This window comes from Lepisosteus platostomus, chromosome 4 (genome assembly GCF_059453375.1).
Source record: "Lepisosteus platostomus isolate fLepPlt1 chromosome 4, fLepPlt1.hap1, whole genome shotgun sequence".
In the NCBI taxonomy this organism is placed as follows: Eukaryota; Metazoa; Chordata; class Actinopteri; order Semionotiformes; family Lepisosteidae; genus Lepisosteus; species Lepisosteus platostomus.
Window position 1 is genome coordinate 50,665,689 of NC_142614.1, and position 20,038 is coordinate 50,685,726.

General features: G+C 39.8%; 1 protein-coding gene across 3 annotated transcripts; it reads left to right on the forward strand.

The window, feature by feature from the left end:
• Positions 1-362: 362 nt before the first annotated feature.
• On the forward strand, positions 363-19,698 carry zbtb35 (zinc finger and BTB domain containing 35). 3 transcript variants are annotated; one of them, XM_088629786.1, is made up of 8 exons: positions 363-483; positions 3,202-3,340; positions 7,856-7,957; positions 10,542-10,686; positions 14,186-14,868; positions 16,885-17,015; positions 18,540-19,034; positions 19,419-19,698. In XM_088629786.1, the coding sequence occupies exons 2-8, from the start codon at positions 3,217-3,219 to the stop codon at positions 19,458-19,460; spliced, it is 1,722 nt and encodes a 573-aa protein (XP_088485912.1). In that variant the 5' UTR covers positions 363-483; positions 3,202-3,216; the 3' UTR covers positions 19,461-19,698. The 3 variants fall into 3 exon arrangements, with proteins under 3 accessions (XP_088485912.1, XP_088485913.1, XP_088485911.1); XM_088629787.1 differs by having other exon boundaries at positions 18,540-18,809; XM_088629785.1 differs by having other exon boundaries at positions 18,540-19,698.
• Positions 19,699-20,038: the final 340 nt, after the last annotated feature.

The window sequence follows — 20,038 nt, forward strand, 5'->3', positions numbered from 1 at the left end:
TTTTTAGTCAGAAAAGGTTTAACCCAAGTTCCTTCCATAAAATATAGTGGGATTGTTTTAAAAAGGAACATTTTTCAAAATGTACACAAATGTATTAGACTATTTATGAAGTAGTCCAATAATTTCAAGATGTCTCTGAAAAGTTTCATCTAACTTTTTCGGTTAATAACCTCTGAATTCTACCGGTATCTGCCAGTGTTTTTGAAGCATGTATCAGCTGAAGCTTGAAAACTGTAGCTTTTAAAAATGCTGCAATAATGCTGTACAGTATAGTTGACAGCTGAAGCAAGGCTGAGCTGCGGTTGCCCAGCAACACCAATCAGCTCCCTCTCTCCTCTGTTTCGCTAAGGCTCCTGGGAAGCCGAGGCCCTACAGAGAAGCGACCGCCCTTTTTCTGTGGCTCGGCAGGGAAGAGGCAGAGGGAGTGCTGGGGGAGAATTAGCACCAAAAACATTTGCGAAAAGCACTGGAACCTAACGAGAGGTGAGCCTACCGATCTGTTATGTGAGTGAACTCAAGTGAGACCGGTTTATGTGACAATCTGCCCGTTAAAAAGAAGATTTTTAATGCGCGATTTGATGACGTAATGTAGGTGGTCAAACAACAAACAGTGAGCTCGTCAACAGGCCTACTATGCAAATATAGCGTAATGTTACCGCTTATTACCCTTCGATGTCCAGTAACGTGTAAAGATTCCGATATTGATACGCGCTGGTCTTATTCAGATAATAATACTTTACTCCATTTAGTGTTATCAGTGTTTTTAATTCGCTGTTCTGGAGAACGGTAAAGGGCCTTCCGCTCCAAGTCCTCGCTGAAGCTCTGCAGTGTGTGAACCGCCCACTCACGCTCCGATTGGTCGTTTTTGTACATTCGCGACACCTCTGAACACTGTGATTGGACAAAGTGAGGCAGACTGGCCGCGGTTCCTCCTGGTTTGGCAATTGTGGTTGGATGATAGTTTGATTGACTGTGTGCTTGATCAGATGTGTTTGAACTTGTGGACGAGCCGGTGTTGAAACCGTCTTCAAAGTTACGTTTTCCATTCCTGCGAGTGCAAGATTTCTTTAAATGCGGATTTCTGCATGTGGGTGTTTTACTGATAATATGTGGTGAAAATATTATGCAACGATTTTAGGTGACGGGACATATCTTACGTTGGTACAAATAACCTTCAGAGAAGTTGCAAATATCTCGATTTCAGTTTTATCACGGGATTCGTGTACGGTTTGTGCACAACAATATATAATGTACAAGTTACCGCTGTTTCTCTAAAAATATATCAAATACATCTGGCACTGTAAGGAGTCTTATTTTCTTAAAATATGTCTTTTCTTTCCACGAGAGCAATATGCTGAATCCTGGAGTTATACATGAAATGGGGGAATTGGATGGGGAAACTCAGCTGCTACGTAGCACGTTAAAGATACTGCTTTAATAAAAACACGAATAAGATCAGTCCAGGATTTTGAGCCCACCAGCACAAAATAATTTATTCTATAAACCTTACAGCTACAGCAATTAGAGTGCGACAAGGGCCTTATCTTACTGTGGGGCATTATACTTTAAAAATGCAACCTATTTCCCCAGATAATGTAAACGTTGTATTCTATAACTTAGTGATGAAAATTATACACTTTACTCTAAATGAAACCTTACTAGTGCATCATACAGTTTTAATCAAACATTATTATTTAAATTGTGAACTTTGTCTAGATGTAAATAATGTGACGTGACGACATAAACGACTAAACCATCATCGTCTCCTCCAGCTAAGTGTTTCCTAGTTTGTATTCATGGTTTGTTTGTACTACTTGCCACAGGTAAAATCACTTGTCTGAGCCAGGTGTTTGCCCAGTCTTGAATTGCTATATCTTGAATTTTTAAAATTTCGATTGCTGCTTCATAGGCTTGCATAGCAAGCTGATTTCAGGACCTAGTTTTGACTAATTTGATAAATCCTTTTTTTTTTTACATTTCAACACCCCTCCCCCCTTGTTTGTTATTATATATAAATATTGTAAACCAGTGAACTGCACAGTGCTGCTACGTTCAAGCATTAAGCTGCCGTTAAGCAGAGATTAGTCTTGACCTTGCCCCCTAAGGGAATGAGTGGACCAAAATCATGCTAGGAGAGTTCATCTTACAGCATTACAGAATCACTAGAGCCCTTCACTGTTGGAACCAAGCACCAAGAGCTGTACAGATCTTTAGATTGGCACCAGATGTGCACTTGTCCATTTGTTGCGAACATAGTGAAGGATGATTCACCTCGTCATATCAGCTCTCTCCACGCCCTTTGCTTGTGCTCTTTGCACCACTGGATTTGCAATTGCGAATGGCCAACTGTGATGAGCAGTTTGTGCTGTACAACTTGACTGTGGTTTCCCACTCTGTGGAGATTTGGGTTGACTGTTTTTGCTGAAAATGGCTGCTCGCGCCCCCGGTTGAATTTTTTTGTCACTTGATCTGCAGCTGCTACGCTGCTTCCAATGAATGCGGATCTCACAATTCTGGAGTGTGTGCTCCTGGGCGCTGGTGCACTTTGCTGATGTCTTTCCCTCAGAGCTCCATGCTGACATCACCTTAGACACTGCTGCTTGTGAAACATCAGCAGGTTGAGCTTTCAGGGTCACTGAAGCGCCTGCAAAATGCACCTCAACAACCTTTTTCAAAATAACTGAGGACTCCTCTTGCTGCCCATATAGGCAACATATATGACAATAGATAAAATCCATCTATCTGTTTTCTAACTGCTTTATACAATACAGGGTCATGGGGGATCCCAGAGACTATCTTGACAAGCAGAGGGGACAGGGCAGGTTACACCCTGGATGGGACGCCATTGCATTGCAGGAGGCACACAGACACACACATTCACCACAGGGTCAATTTTCCCAGAAGAGCACATAAAAACTCCATGCAGATAGCACTCTAGGAACAGAACCCAGGGCCCTAGAGCTGCGAGGCAGATATGCTAGCCACAGCCCCATTGTGCAACGCTGTGGCAGTACATATAGTGTGCAGACATTGATTTAATCGATGCACCTTTTGTTCCGACCATATTGAGACTGCATACTGTTCTATCTTCTACACTCTTTCAGTAGTTCGCTGGGACAGGTTTCTGATAAATGGAAACTGGGACACTGCTAACATTAGCGAGAGAAGTGCCATTTCTAATTTATTTTGTTTTCTCTCCAGGGAGAGTACTCAATCATGTCTGAAGAAGAGGTGGTAGAGTATGGGAGTGAATTTCCAGATCACTACAAGGTTATGCTGGACAGGCTCAATGAACAGCGGCAACTGGACCAGTTCACTGACATCACCCTGATTGTGGATGGTATGCAGTGTACTTGACCTTTATGTGAACTTTCTTTTGCCTCTGATTTGTTCACAATTTTAATTTCGTAGGCCTGCTCACTGAGCAACCAATGCAACTGTTACCCTATACCTAAATTTGAAGTAGACTTCAGGTAGCATTTTATGACATTCCTCAAGGGTGATCCTGAGTTTCATGAAGCTTTATAGAAAGTAGGTCCAAGATGCTGTATGTGGAAATCCTCTCTGTCTTTTAATGGGGAACACTGAGTTATAAATTGGGCATGACTACAGAGGGTTTATTGTGAACATGTGTATTTCCATAAGTTAACACTAGAGTAAATTAAAGGGAAGAAAAGGTGGTATCTCTGTTGTCAGCAGGAAATGAAGGCCAGAATTCCTAGTCAGGAGGAAATAAGATAACAAAGTTTACATACAGGAGGACCATGTTCGGCCCATCTAAGTTGTTTGGTTATAGTAATTGAATGATCTAAGCATAGTCCACTGCTGTTTCTTGAAAGAAGCTGGTGTATCAGCTCCAACAATGTGGCTGTGTAGCTTCTTCCAAACTCCCACAACCCTTTGTGGGAAGAGGCGGTGTCAGTCTGAAATGCATTTCCCCTCAGTTTAGAGTTTTGTCCTCTGGTTCTTTATTTCGTTTTTGGTTTTATCAGTTCCTTTTTAAAATTTTGAATGCAATCCTTTTAGGATGTAATGTAAAATATTTCTCTAAGACTAGGGGTTACCCTTATTGCTCTCCTCTGACTTGATTCCAGATCAGCCTCCATAAGAACAAGTAGGGAGCTGCGTCAGCATGCATAGGCTGCAAAGGCACAAATTAAAGGTTTATTCCATGCTGAAAAGAGAAGAAAGGAAACACAACGTTTCGGCTGTGGAGCCTTCTTCGGGTGTCGGCTTTAGTTTCTGAGAAAATTGTTGTAGAAGTCTCTGTTACTCTGGGTGGTGTCATAGTCAAAGGAAAAAGTGTTAAATTTCAGGTGAAAGCCTTTAAGAATGATATTGTAACACTGACATCTGTAAAGGAATAGGAGGTGGTTAGAAAGCCTGATCTTGGAACAGGTCGCTGTGAAGAGATCTGTTGAAACGTTGTGTTTCCTTTCTTCTCTTTTCAGCAGGGAATCAACCTTTAACTTCCTCCATAAGAGCATACTGGTTACAAATGAGAGGATTTAATTTGGCTCATCTAGTCTATTTAATAGTTAAAAGCTAATTGCTCCACGGATCTCATCCAGCTGTTTCTTGAGAAAAGTCAGAGTTTCTACAAAATGGCTGGGCAGCTTGATCCACACTCCCATAACCCATAGGCCAAAGAAATGTCTTCTGTTTTCTATTCCTAGGCAATTCAAATTGTACACTTTACTGTAAATGAGGCCTTACAAGAGCATTATACAATTTAAATAAATCATCCTTTGATGTTGATGATGTCTCAACATAAACACCTACATCATTTTCATAGGTAGTCTCCTCCAGCTAAGTCGGGTCTTGAGTTTTATCTAAATCTTTTTTAATCTAATTCACTCTTTCATATGCTTGCATAGCAAGCTGGTCTCAGGACCTTCAGTAGTTGTGACTAATTTGATCAATCCAAACACCTCTCCCCCCTCATCTGTTATTATATGTAAATATGCAAGAACGTGTGTACAGTGCTGCTACATTTAAGGTAATGCTTTGCTTTTCAAAATATCAGGCTGAAACTCTAGCAACATGTTTTGCCCACGTGATGTTAAAACTAAGGAGGATGTTCAACGATTAAATAAATATTGCTAAGCAAGTGGGATCACCCAGGAAAACCCAGGAATTCAAATACTTGTTTCCTTGCAGTACAATTTGCCTAAATCAAATGTTTATATAACAGGCATGGGTGTATGTGGTTGCTCCTTTATTTTCATTAGTTATTAAACAAGATGTCCCAATAAAGCTGTTTTCCACAGAATACAGATTTAGGTAGTTTGCAATCATCACAGCAATGATACTTTAATTTCTGCAGTTAATAATGCTAAAAAAATTACGTACTTAGAGTGAAATGAGGAGATTTTGCTGAACTGACTTCTAATGAAGATGCAAAGACTGCTAGTTGTATTTTAAAGGAAAGCATTTTGTTGTAAAAATAAACATAAAATGCAAAACATAAATAATACAATGTAAAGTTTGTACATAGTATTTCAGTATGTATAGCCTAATAGATGTACATTTAAATCCAATCTGGCCTACCACAGCAAATGTATAGGTGACATACCTGGTCTAGTAATTTCTTATTAGTGTCCTGTGTTTATTATAATTATAATTATAATTGCTTACACTTATATAGCGCTTTTCTGGACACGCCACTCAAAGCGCTTTACAGGTAATGGGGACTCCCCTCCACCACCACCAATGTGCAGCATCCACCTGGATGATACTATTGATAGTATAATATTATTAGAAGAATATTATTGATAGTTCTTGGACTGTTGTACTGCTGAAAGAAATTTTTATTTATTCAAGCAATATTCCTTTTGTACATTTTTAGCTATCCCACTGCACAGCTGATCAGGGGGAAAAAAAACATTTCTTCATTTGATTTAGGGGTTAATGTATGGAGGTCAGATTGTGTTAATCCAGTTGTGAAATTTAGCCGGAACTATTGGGTTAATACCCCCTACTCTTGAGAGCTATTCCATAGGATCTTGGCCTCATCTGACATACAGCATCCCTGGATACCACCTGGTGCACGAAGAAGAGCGCCACCTGCTGGTGCACCATCACTTACACTAGCAGCCCTGTTTCTTTCCTTCCACCACTGTGTTGACCAGCTACAGCCTTGCTTAGCCTCAGAAATCTGTTGACTTCAGGCTACAAGAATGCCTGCTGAATGCTTCTGGGTGATTCCTGGAGGGTGAAGAAGTGAAGTGCCAGTATTTATTGTTCCTTTAACCAGCAAATCAGAGAAAAGTTTAAAACTATTTTTCCCCCACTTCACTGTGACCCATTTTTATTTGAGGTTGAATTAGAGGAATTCTGTTCAGGAGAGTAAGTAGGAACGCAGAACTATATTTCATGGAATGGAGGGAACTATACAGTAAATAAAGTATAACAATTGAAATTGGACAATATAGTTACTGTGTGTTTAGGCTGAAGCACAACAGTGGATATACAAGTGGAATCTGAATGGTTAAGTATTGAGATCTCACTGAGGGTGCATTCCTGATAACTGCAAGTGGCTAGTCGCACCACCAGAGGGCGAAAGGTGAAAGGAACTGCAAGGGAAAGACTTGGCTTCCATAGTTAGCTGTGGAGGACCAAAGAGGATGAAAGGGCTTATAGCAAGAGATGAGATACTGGAGGCAGGAGCCTGGCGATAAGCTGGAATGAGAACCCTGACGTGGACAGAAACCGGAAGAAGGAGCTAGCGGAGAGTGCGAAACTGTCAAATGGGAGAGGGAATACCAGTAGAAGCAGGGAGGTCAGCCAGGAGGAAGTGATGCTTGTGGTCGTCCAGGGTAGCCCCCCCCCCCCGCTCGAGGTTGTGTAGAATAGTTTGTGAGACAAAGGCCGATTCCGAAGGGTGAGGACAGAGGGCAGGAGAGGGAGGGATCCAGTGTGATGCCAAGATCATCCTCGGAATTGTCACATCCCATTCCAGTACTGACGTAGGTCCTGAGGTCTCACAAGAGCAGTGGTCTTCGTTGTGTGATTCTGTTTAAATTATTTTTCTTCATTATAGATTTTGTTAAAGTAAAACTTATAAATAATAGATCTGTCAAATTACGCGAATGAGATAGAAATTGAAGCAAAAATGATCTCTGGGAGGAGTATTGTCCTTTTCTCCCACTAGTACCTATATGTACCTCTGGCATTTTCTGCTTATACTTTCCACTTATAAATGGTTTGTTTCACTGAGCATGCCAGCCTTCTTTCAATGAGCTATTTAAGTAATTTACTAATATTGTTCTCATTGTCACCCTACGATCTATGTGGGTCCTAATGCTTCATTATAGTGATGGGGACACTATACTGTAAAAAAAGGCACTGTTCTTCTGATGAGATGTAAAATCAAAGTACTAACTCTCCTTGTTCATTAAAAATCCCAGGGCGTTTCTCAAATAGAGTAGGGGTGTTAACTGCGGTGTCCTGGTCAAAGTTCCCCCAGCCTTTACCAAACATAGCCTCCTGATAATCCCCATCTAAGATTTGGCTTTATCGCTCTGTTCCCCCCCACTGAAAGTTGATGTGTGGTGTGCGTTCTGGCGCACTGTGGCTGCCATCACATCATCCAGGTGGGGCTGCACATTGCACATCAAGGTGGCAGTGGAGGGGAGTCCCCATTACCTTAAAGCGCTTTGAGTGGAGTGTCCAGAAAAGAACTGCTCTATATAAGTATGAGGAATTATTATCAATAGGAAATTTATAGCTTACAGCATTACAGCTTACTTATTCCGATTTGATGTTTTTTTACATTTGAAGTTTGTCTCTCTTTTTAACATAATGAAAGGTACTGATATTCCTTGTTTCTTCTGTGTTTCTCCTCCATCTGCAGGACATCAGTTCAGGGCCCATAAAGCTGTGCTTGCTGCCTGCAGTCAGTTCTTCTACAAATTCTTCCAGGATTTCAAGATGGAGCCTTTAGTGGAAATTGAAGGTGGGTATTTCTTAGGTCATTCATAAAAAAACCCACAGACTTGTAAAGTACTGTAACTTTCTATCGCAATTGCTACTTGACCAGTTCAGTTAACATGACATTCCATTTATATTGCAAAGGAACAAGTAATAGGTTTATTCCATGCTGAAAAAAAGAAGAAAGAGAACACATTTCGGCCGTGGAGCCTTCTTCAGGTGACACCTAAACCTATAACTTGTTCCTTTGCAGCCTACGCATGCTGACGCAGCTACCCACCTGAACTGCTTCCATTTATATTGTGCACTTCATTTGTATTAGTTTAAAAAATACCTTGATGTTTTGTGTTTCGTTCTAATTACATTTTCCTCATTCATTTGCTTACATTTGGGAAATTCCATTTCAGGTTCATCATTTTTATTTGAATCCTTTGCATGGTAAAGGAATAATTTGGACAGCTAAATTTATATTTTCTACAGTGCCTTGCGAAAGTATTCGGCCCCCTTGAACTTTTCAACCTTTTGCCACATTTCAGGCTTCAAACATAAAGATATAAATTTTTTATTTTATGTGAAGAATCACCAACAAGTGGGACACAATTGTGAAGTGGAACGAAATCTATTGGATTTTTGAAACTTTTTTAACTAATAAAAAAATGAAAAGTGGGGCGTGCAAAATTATTCGGCCCCTTTACTTTCAGTGCAGCAAACTCACTCCAGAAGTTCAGCGAGGATCTCTGAATGATCCAATGTTGTCCTAAATGACTGATGGTGATAAATAGAATCCACCTGTGTGTAATCAAGTCTCTGTATAAATGCACCTGCTCTGTGATAGTCTCAAGGTTCTGTTGAAAGCGCAGAGAGCATCATGAAGACCAAGGAACACACCAGGCAGGTCCGTAATACTGTTGTGGAGAAGTTTAAAGCCGGATTTGGATACAAAAAGATTTCCCAAGCTTCAAACATCCCAAGGAGCACTGTGCAAGCGATCATCTTGAAATGGAAGGAGTATCAGACCACTGCAAATCTACCAAGACCTGGCCGTCCCTCTAAACTTTCAGCTCAGACAAGGAGAAGACTGATCAGAGATGCAGCCAAGAGGCCCATGATCACTCTGGATGAACTGCAGAGAACTACAGCTGAGGTGGGAGAGTCTGTCCATAGGACAACAATCAGTCTTACACTGCACAAATCTGGCCTTTATGGAAGAGTGGCAAGAAGAAAGCCATTTCTCAAAGATATCCATAAAAAGTCTCGTCTAAAGTTTGCCACAAGCCACCTGGGAGACACCCCAAACATGTGGAAGAAGGTGCTCTGGTCAGATGAAACCAAAATCGAACTTTTTGGCCACAATGCAAAACGATATGTTTGGCGTAAAAGCAACACAGCTCATCACCCTCAACACACCATCCCCACTGTCAAACATGGTGGTGGCAGCATCATGGTTTGGGCCTGCTTTTCTTCAGCAGGGACAGGGAAGATGGTTAAAATTGAGGGGAAGATGGATGCAGCCAAATACAGGACCATTCTGGATGAAAACCTGTTGGAGTCTGCAAAAGACCTGAAACTGGGACGGAGATTTATCTTCCAACAAGACAATGATCCCAAACATACAGCAAAATCTACAAAGGAATGGTTCACAAATAAACGTATCCAGGTGTTTGAATGGCCAAGTCAAAGTCCAGACCTGAATCCAATCGAGAATCTGTGGAAAGAGCTGAAAACTGCTGTTCACAAACGCTCTCCATCCAACCTCACTGAGCTCGAGCTGTTTTGCAAGGAAGAATGGGCAAGAATTTCAGTCTCTCGATGTGCAAAACTGATAGAGACATACCCCAAGCGACTTGCAGCTGTAATCGCAGCAAAAGGTGGCTCTACAAAGTATTAACGCAAGGGGGCCGAACAATTTTGCACGCCCCACTTTTCATTTTTTTATTAGTTAAAAAAGTTTCAAAAATCCAATAGATTTCGTTCCACTTCACAATTGTGTCCCACTTGTTGGTGATTCTTCACATAAAATAAAAAATTTATATCTTTATGTTTGAAGCCTGAAATGTGGCAAAAGGTTGAAAAGTTCAAGGGGGCCGAATACTTTCGCAAGGCACTGTATATCATATCGCCTTGTCACCCATGGAGAGCAATCAACAGATGTTGAAAAGGTGGACATACAGAAGGCTCTCCCATGGGTAATGATTTCTGTAATGTGGCTGAAACCCCTTATTCTGCAGGGTTTTGAGTTGTATAATATATAATAAGTATCATTAAAACACTTTAATGTAAACTTCAGCTCTTCAGTGAAACACTGGGATAGAAGTTCTGCTTTTTAAGTGTAACACTGTAATTGCATAGGGTTACATAATAATTTGGTCTAGATTGGCCATATATTTTTAAAACACTTCCTCATTCCAAGTTTGATTTTAAAGATCAAAATATATTAAATATAATGTGGCTATATAGTACAAAAACACAAGCCTGTTGGTTTTCCAGCCCTTCAGACCATTATTAATGAAGGGGAAATAAATTCTCCTCTGTAGTCGCCGAGAATTAAGTGCACAGGAGCACTGGCAATTGACATTAAATAAATAATTTACCGTCGTGTCCTCTTACAGGAGTTAGTAACTTGGCCTTCCGCCACTTGATTGAATTCACCTACACTGCGAAACTTGCGGTGAATGGACATGAAGAGGTCAATGATGTGTGGAAAGCAGCTGAATACCTACAAATGCAAGAAGCAATCAAAGCTCTTAACAGCAGGTATGAGAAACTATACTCTCCGAATTCCAAATGTTGGTGGCTTTGAAGCTAGGAGCTAAAGGGTTTTGTTCTTGAAAATTTTATTCCACTGAGGTCTTTAAAAAAATTCAGATCACAGACATAACTTAATCCTATCTACTGCAAGAGTAATACTGCTTAAATAAGTATCTGGGGCAGGACCCAGACTTGATCACATTTCAAATAAACACAGTTCATGCAAAGATGTTTTTTTGTATTCTTCTTTTATTGTTTGTGGCTTTTTTCTTTCCAGCAACTCAACACCTTCTGTTGACCTATCCTTGAAACAATACTGGAAATGTAAAATTGAAACTGTCCTGAATCTAGTTATTAAAACAGTGTGAAATAGCATAGTGGATTTCAGCCACTTTTCCCTGATCCATATGAAAATATGTCAGTAACTATCAGTATAAAATATGGTACTATATTAGTGACCTGCTTACTCATAATGTGCTGTGGCAGACAAGGTCATTAAAAAAGCTGTACTGGATACCATTCTGAATTGAAAGTAAATGCATCTTAAAGCTATGAGGATAATTTGGTCAGATTTAACAACTCTATACATGGAGACGTTTGAATGAGGCACAGCTAGACACTTCAGACAGGTGAGAGAAAAGGTGGAAATTGTAAAAGGTGGTGTCAGAGGCACTTATTAATCAGTAGTTAGAAAAAGTCCCCTGTATTCTTTCATAGTGCCATCTGCATGTTAAAGTAAGGAAGCCAGAATTATTTTTTTTTCTCAGTAGTAAGTTAAGTTTTGAATTCAAAAGCCAGATGGCTAAAATATCTGCCAGACAGTGTGTTAGCTAATGCAAAGTAGTTTATTTTTACTTTTCTCCATGGAGATCTCAGATTGTTTTTGTATTATATCTGTGGTTACAATTTGTAATCGATCTCTGTGTATTACATACTGGTTTTGGACTAAACAGTTTTTTTAATAGTTTTTGGCAGTATGTTTCTAATGCACTGTTGGTATTCATACTCCACTTTGTCCTGACATATCATGGAATGAGATTTTTTAAATATTTAAGAAAATAGACGTTCCATGGTTTCACATTTTTTCTGGAGTTCAGCATATTTAGCATTTCTGACCAGTCTCTGATTATTATTGGTAATTGGTAATTATAAGATGTTGTATCACTAGAGCAACCATTTTGTATTTAAAATAACAGACAAATCACCGTAGCCAGCTGTGCTTTAATGTATGTTTTCCTGAAGTAAACCGTCTAATTAAAATTACTTCAGAATAATTCACACATGTGGGTTGCAGAGAATGTAATCAATCTGGAATGTTTATGAAAACATCTTCTTTCAAGGTTTTCAACATAGGATCTTATTTTGGGGACTTTTCTCACAGTGTGAGCATTAATGCAACCCAGTTCTGCATTCTGCAACTGCAGCATTTTTTTTTCTAGATTTTATGAGCTCTGACTACAGACAGCAACTCGTTTCAATGAGTTAAAATTCAGAGTGGGAAGAACAAGTGAAGAATGACTGGGTATCTAAAAATAATATGATTTAATAACAGTTAAGATAAGTCAACGTAAACCTCAATGGTTTGGTCGATGTCAGTGAGGTCATAGATGTATGCTTGATGGGAGAGCCTCTGGAGAAAGCTCAGCTGGTCACTAAGACTGTGAATATTGAAGGATTTTCCTCTCCTGAACTTCAAGATGTTTGAGAAGCTGATTTCCGTAGAGGGCATGGGCTGTAATGTGACTGTCAATCCTGCAGTGATGATGAAAGGTGTGAAACAATTTCAAAATGCCCACTGTCTAGGAAACAATACATAAGGAGAATGAACAGCTCACTTAAGCATTAATAATAATATAATATACTTACATATACAATAAATGTTATGAACTCTAGTGAAACTTATGATCTCTATGATGAATCATCACTCATCAATTCATAACTTTTCAGCAGTTGCCCAAGACATAACTTTTTTTTAAACCTTTCGAAAGGAACTACACACCAAAATCTGATTCTATATTCGGGAAACTCGAGTCCTGTTGGCTGCTCAGATTGACGAGGACAAAGGGAGCAAATAAGAGGAAAGTTCGGAAGAAACATACCAGAGAAGACTCTCCGGACTTTCTAATATTTCACATACTGTACCCGTCACATTCAATACCTGAAAGCTAAAAAAAAATTCAATTTAAAGCATATTCACAAAATAATGATTTAAATGGAAATTTTTGATGTTTTAGTCAGAACTGGCTTGAACAGAATATAGTGTGGTAGATGATAGATTATTCTGTTTTCCATCTTTTTTTTCCATGACTCAGATAGACACCAAATGACAAGACAACCGCTTTAAATTATGGCTTCAGTAATTGGAAGAAAGTATAACAGAAGGAAGCTAGATTGTGTTGACTGCAACCCATAGGGATGTAGCTCAGTAGAAGTGTTATAAGCAAAAGAAGATAAAGGAAGATTGGTCGGGTTCCTTGTGTGTAAATAAAGCACACGCATTAGTGCAAGAAAAATGTACTATGTTAAAAAGTGGAACAGAGGTTCTCCTTTTTACTTTTAAGACTGATTAAAGTGAAAACAGTATAAGTCATGGGAACCTTCTACCACATTTTCAAAAGCTGTTTTGCTAAAGATGAAGAAAACTTTAAAACAAGTTGGAATTTTGACCATAAAAGTGCTACCTCTCCATACAATATGAACTTTTTAATGTTATAGCCTAAGTCTTGAGAATGCAAATTAGGAAATGCAAATTCAGCACCTCAGAGTTTTTTACCCTTGTAGTGTCCTACATTATTTGTGCAAAGATTATGTCATAAAAAAGCAGGATAGAATAATTTCTGGAATAGACCTTGAACAGAAAGTAATTTTTGCAAGAGGTAATGAGAGGACATATATATATATAAATATAGATCAGTTTGTGTATAATTAAGTACAATGGGTTGCTGTAGACAAGCAAGTATATATGGGTACTGAAATGTTTATTTGATAAATGCATAGTTAGCAGGGGATTACTGTACTAAACGCAAATCTGTCTGCCACCTCTTAGTCTCAAAGCAGTTAAGGTGATGATGAGGAGATGTTTTTGTGATACTCTTTTTCAGTCCCTCAGTTAATTCTCAGGCGGAAGTACCGGTGACTGGACTTTTTTACAAAATCCCAGACTAATTTATAACTTTGTGTATATGAATTACAATCCAAATGAGCATAATTGCATTCTGCTGAGCATGATATTGAGGGAATACATAAAGCACAGTGGACAGCAGCACTCAGAATTACATTTATCAGCATGACGGGATTCCTTGTAATCCTTGAATGTTTAGGATTAACCTTAGTTAGCATTCAGCAATCTGAACCAATAAGATATCTTGGGATTCACGGTGTTCTCATTGTAAATTATCTTTATAAATAACAGCACATTTTGCAGCTGTCAATTTAAAGATTTCAAAGACATCGGTGTGCTTACCAAGATTTTTTTTTTTTAATGACTGTTATCTGTGCCTCCAAGGACAAACAGCAGCCCTCCATACACCGAGGTGCAGGAGTCGGCGAGTAGGAATAAGGCCAAAAAGAGGAAGATAGCAGAGACTTCGAATGTCATCACAGAGACTCTGCCCTCCGTGGAGACAGAGCCAGTGGAAATCGAAGTGGAGTTTGCTGGCAGCACCATCGAACTGGAGGAAGGGGGCATAGAGGAAGTGGTGGACATGGGAAAAGGTGTCAAGGGTTCCCAGGCCTCCTCTGATGATTCTGCACTAGCTCTGCTTGCTGACATTACCAGCAAATACCAGCAAGGAGAGCAGACGCTCCATATAGTGAAAAAAGACGTCGAAGTCGTCGCACAAGAAGATGCACCTACCCCTAAATCGCTGGAGAACATAGAAGTGGTGGAAGTGCAGATCTCCCACCTCAACAACCTCTTCCGGTGCGACAAGTGCGACCGCTCCTTCAAGCTCTTCTACCACCTGAAGCAGCACATGAAGGTCCACTCGGACAAGCCTTTCGTGTGCCCGCACTGCAACAAGACCTACACCCGCGAAAGCGCCCTGAAGCAGCACCTCAACTGCAACCACTTCGAGGCCGAACAGTCCCGCCGCCAGCGGCCCCAGAAGAAGATGCACGTCTGCGAGTACTGTGAGAAGCAGTTCGACCACTTCGGCCATTTCAAGGAACATCTGAGGAAACACACAGGTGAGACCTGCTTCTCTTGCTGCTGGAGATGAGAGGAGTTCGCTGAAGAAAGTATAATTCAAGTCGCCTGGCTTTCAGCAGTAGCAGTACATGCTTGAGCTTTGGTGCAAATGAACGTTTTCAGGGGGGCTTCGGAATGTTTTTCATAGTTTTTGCAGAGCAGAAAAACAAAGATTTTAAAATTTGGGTTTCGTTCACTGATGAAGTCTGAGCTGATATTTGAATTTGAACACCAGATTAAATCATTTTAAGATTTATACTTTTGTTTGACGCAGTTAACTGAAGTCTCTGGCAGAGATAAAACCCTGTTAATGTTCTAGGTCAGTGGTTCTCAAACTGTGGTACGCATACCGGCAGTGGTACGTGGAGTGCCTCCAAGTGGTACGCCAAATGACCCTGGAACTGTGTCCTGTGCGCTGAAAAATCAGGAAGGGTTTTCATATTTTGTATTTTAATACGTACTACGATACAGTGCGCGCTAATACTTCAGTGGACACAAGAGATACTCTGTAATTCTATACCACTCTATAGGAATGCGTGCTACGGATGCAAATGACCAATTGTATTTAAAAAAAAGCTACTGTATCTCCAGCAAATAGGGAGAAAGGAGAATGTGCGTGATTTTGGAACAATGCTAACGTTGTAAACACAGGAATGCATAGAAATACGTGCTACGAACGCAGGTAATCTTGTGAGCACAGGAAAGCGTGATAACAGAAAAATATTTAAGAACTGTTCTAATTTGAGAAAAATACACAGAGCGTCTCTGTGTTTTGCTCCCATGCGCATGAAATAAAAACTTTAAATAAATACAGAAATAAAAACGGAAACGCGGAAAAATGCAAGTGGATTGCTAAAGCAGGTAAGCTACACTATTTTTGAAGAACCTTATTTACCGTTGGCAAAAGAGCTGACACGTATTATGTGTAGAGAAAAAGCTGCTAAACAGCTCGACCTGCTGCCCACCTCCCCCTGAAAGACACAGTCATTCATAGAATTATTGAAATGAAGGATTATATCAAAAGTACACTGATAGAGCGCGTTAAGATGAGCAGATGTTTTTCACTGCAATTAGATGAGTCTGTAGTCGATTTGGCCAATTTGCTCGTTTACGTTATATACGAGTTTGAGGGCATGTCCCATGAAGACTTTCTGTTCTGTAAACCGCTACCAACAGGAACTACAGGAGAGCACATATTTCAGCTTCTGAATGAATTTATCGAAGAGAATGGCCTCGACTGGATAAAATGCGTCTGAGTTTGTACAGACGGTGCTAGAGCAATGACAAGCCGACACAGCGGTGTAGTTGCACGAATTAGAGAGGTTGCTCCAGAAATTAATGTACGCATTACAACATCCACCGCGAGACTTTTGCCGTCAAGAAAATGCCTGACGATTTAATATCTGTTAGACTCTGTTGTGAATTGTATCAAGGCTCAAAAAATTAATTCACATCTGCTTTGCTCAACTAAACAGGCTCACCCCTCTCACTGAAATGGTGCTTTTTTATTAGTTGTTGTTAATGTTTTTTTTCAGTAAAACACTTTGAGAAGCCACCTTTAAAGGCGCAAATTAAGTTTATTATTATAATATTTATTATATGTATGTGTGAGTGTGTGCACGCGTGCTCATGTTGGTCATTGAGAATTTCTGGGTTCCTATGAGATGATGACTTGTAGGTGGTACTTGGATGCTTTGGTTGGATTAGGGGTGGTACTTGGTCCAAAAAGTTTGAGAACCACTGTTCTAGGTGTTTATATCAGGAGAATATGGAGTGTTCTAATTAGTTTCCTTCAAGTTGATTCATAGACGTGCTGCTGAAATTTGGAAGAGGATTTGTAGTTGGAATTGTGTCCGGCATAGTTGTCACTTAATGTGATAAGACTGCCGCATTTCATGGGCGTGCATCAAAGAATTTGTCTTCTTGATGGGCAAATGACAAAATGTTTCATGTTGTTCTTTTCTAGGTTGAACAGAGTACACCACTGACAATTTTGCCATAACTGTGTTTTCTAGGTGAAAAACCATTTGAATGTCCAGACTGCCATGAACGTTTTGCCAGGAATAGTACATTAAAGTGCCATATGGCTGCCTGTCAAAATGGTGTTGGTGCAAAAAAAGGACGAAAGAAGCTCTACGAATGCCAGGTACTTATTGTCAAAAACATATTTTTTGAAAACATTTAAGTCTGCAGCCACCGAACACTTGTACACTTGCCCATAGCTGGATGGATGGTGCTTAGAGTTTTGGATACATGACACTGCATTCACTACATTGCATTTTAAATTCCCTTGGTTTCTTTTCAGTGTTCATATGATGTATGATAAAGTAAATAAAATGGAGCTATATTGGGAAGCGATAAGGTTGCCAATATGCCAGAAAAGGACTAAAATAAGTTGACATCTGAATAGGTTTGCTTCCTTTTAGTGTTTATTTCATTCTTCCTGATTACTTTCATTTTTGCTTCTCACTAGAAAACTATTAGCGTGTCACTGCCATGGGTGTGAAACATCAGATTGTGTTGGTACCAGTGTCTCTCCTTGTATGAGAGCAATACGTCTTTCGTGGATCGGCAGGCCACAGTAATTGGTGGCACTGTGGAGGATAAGATTATCTCTCAGTGATATAATGGAAACTCCAGTCTGGTATAGTTTCTGTTTCTTTTGTTTCACAGTGGTTTTCCCGTTTGAATGAAACAAATATAAAACGTTAGTAATTTATTATGATATTTTGTGCACACATATACTGTATATATTTCTAAAAAGTAGGCAAGACTTCATATAAAGTACTTCAGTGTAAAAATATGGAAACTATAATAATATGCATTTAAAAACTGCAATTTACATGTATATATTTTAAGCACTTAATTGCTACAGGGCACATTACACAAAGACAAGGTACATAAAATAAACTGAAATAAAGATCAGAATATAGTATTGCTTACAGAATTGTTTTAAAACTTAATCAATAATAGTTAAATCAGCTGATAGAGACTTTAATAAAATACACATATTTTGGGAAAAAATGTTTTTAAAATGTATTTGAGAACACAAGGTTATTGGCTTTGTTTTGAAATACTTGTATCATTTCAAATATTTAACAGTTTAATAAACAGCTGATGGCCCTGCTGTGAATTAAACTGTCACAGTAAAATCATTGGAAAATCTCATTCTACTACTCGGTTAAACACATTTCTGTTGCAAAAATTTGTTGGAAGTGGTATTTTAAACTGCAGAATATTGACAAGAAAATGTAGCTGTCGGTGGGAGATATTTTTCCCCAGTGCCTTTATATTAATTGCTAACTGCCGTTTTGAGTTTCTAGAAATGGAGGTTTTGAAAAATGGCAAAGTAAATGTTTAATGCAATATTATTCTTCCTTAGAACTGTACTGCAGCTTTTCATAGGCTTTTGTAGAGCATATTTCCTGCAATGATTCCATTGTAAATCTTAGTTGGAGTAAATCTTGGTCTAACATGAAATCTAGGCAAGTAAACACAGAACAGAAGGTTCTAGTTTGCCTCTTCTCCCAAGTTCATCCCCGTAAGGGAATCGCATTGAAATACATTTCTGTTAGCAGCAGACAGCCAAGAAAACGTCCAACGTCATCCATCAACAGTAACGGTCTGGTCATCTCCTTCCAGCCTTACTCTCATGTCTCCTCTCTTCCAGGTGTGCAGCAGTGTGTTCAACAGCTGGGAGCAGTTCAAGGACCACCTGGTGATCCACACCGGGGAGAAGCCCAACCACTGCACGCTGTGCGACGTCTGGTTCACCCAGCCGAACGACATGCGCGTCCACCTGCGTGACTTCCACGCCATTCACGAGAAGGTGGTGACGGAGGTGGTGATCGCCGAGCCGGGGGCCTCCGAGGCCCTGCTGGAGGAGGTGCAGGTGGAGCCGGAGCAGATGGAGGCCGGCCACGTCGTGGAGGCAGTGCAGGTGGAGACCGTCGAGGGCGAGCAGGGGAAGGTCGAAGCAGGGGTCGACCTCCGGCACGGCGAAGAGGCTGAGGAAGTGACTGTAGCCCCCGAGGAGCCGCGGGGAAGCGAGCCAGACCCGGGACAGCAGCTGCAGTTCAAAGTGGAACAGATCTCTGGCAGTGCTGTACAGCACTACCTGGAACAGACTGTGCAGGACACAGAGGTCCCTGAGGAGCAGGAGCAGGTGGAAATACACGTAGAAGAGACAGAGATTAGTGAAGTGCAAGCAGTAGAAGTATAAGAAAAGATCCATGTTAGCCCTTGGTATTTCTTTTTCGGGAAGGCAATAACAATCCACTGACTCCTTTCACCACAGTGAATATCGATAAACCATGAATTGCCTACTGAGAAAACTTGTTGGTTTAATAATTGACAGTTTCAAATATAAATATAAATAATATTTAGGATATTTATTTTCAGACAGGATTTACTTGCTACTTAATGTACGTCTTTGGAGGAGAAATTATCTTTGAATGTGTTTTTAAGTTTAATAGCTTATCGACCACACCCCTTCACTTTTCCATCGTTTCCCACTGAATGAAGAAATGGTGTCATCTGCCTTTTTTAGGTCTTGGTACAGAGCAGAGAAGTGATTGCGCTTTGCCAGTAAGATGTTTGAAGGAATTTGATGTATCCTCCCAATGGGCCTCCCCGAAGAAACCATCAATTTTAATCTTACCGTGAAATTCTCTGTGAACTCTGAAAGTCTGATGTTGGTAATGTATGACAGATGAAGTTAATAAATGCTTTCTATGAAAAATATGTATATGTCAGCTACATGGTATGTTTTTTTTACTCATTTGTAAAGCTGTCTGTTGCAATTAAAAACATTTTTCTTTGTTTTTAAACTTGTTGTTTGGTCAGATCTTTAAGACACAAGATCACAACAATCACTTAAAACAAGGCCACAAAATCCACAGAAACTGTTTATCCACTGCTTATCCACAAAAAGGCCTTTCTTTTTTAGTTTTTGTATTGTTTTGGTATGATAGGTCACAGCTGCATGCTTTAATATTATATGTGACTTTTTCAGTCTTTTCTAGAAGTGCAATTAAAGTATAATCAAGAAATGTTATTGATCTATTGAAAATGGTAAAACACCTGTTTTAGGAGTAGGAGCTATAAAATATGGTGTAAAAAGAGCAAAGCACGTAGAAACACTGTGACCTAGTTTACATTATTGTTTAT

Excerpts from the sequence above, each read along its gene's own strand:
- zbtb35 (XM_088629785.1), top strand. The coding sequence starts at position 3,217 with ATGTCTGAAGAAGAGGTGGTAGAGTATGGGAGTGAATTTCCAGATCAC. Across the intron at positions 7,958-10,541 it reads GCCTTTAGTGGAAATTGAAG|GAGTTAGTAACTTGGCCTTC; the intron begins GTGGGTATTTCT and ends GTCCTCTTACAG. Across the intron at positions 14,869-16,884 it reads ACATCTGAGGAAACACACAG|GTGAAAAACCATTTGAATGT; the intron begins GTGAGACCTGCT and ends TGTGTTTTCTAG.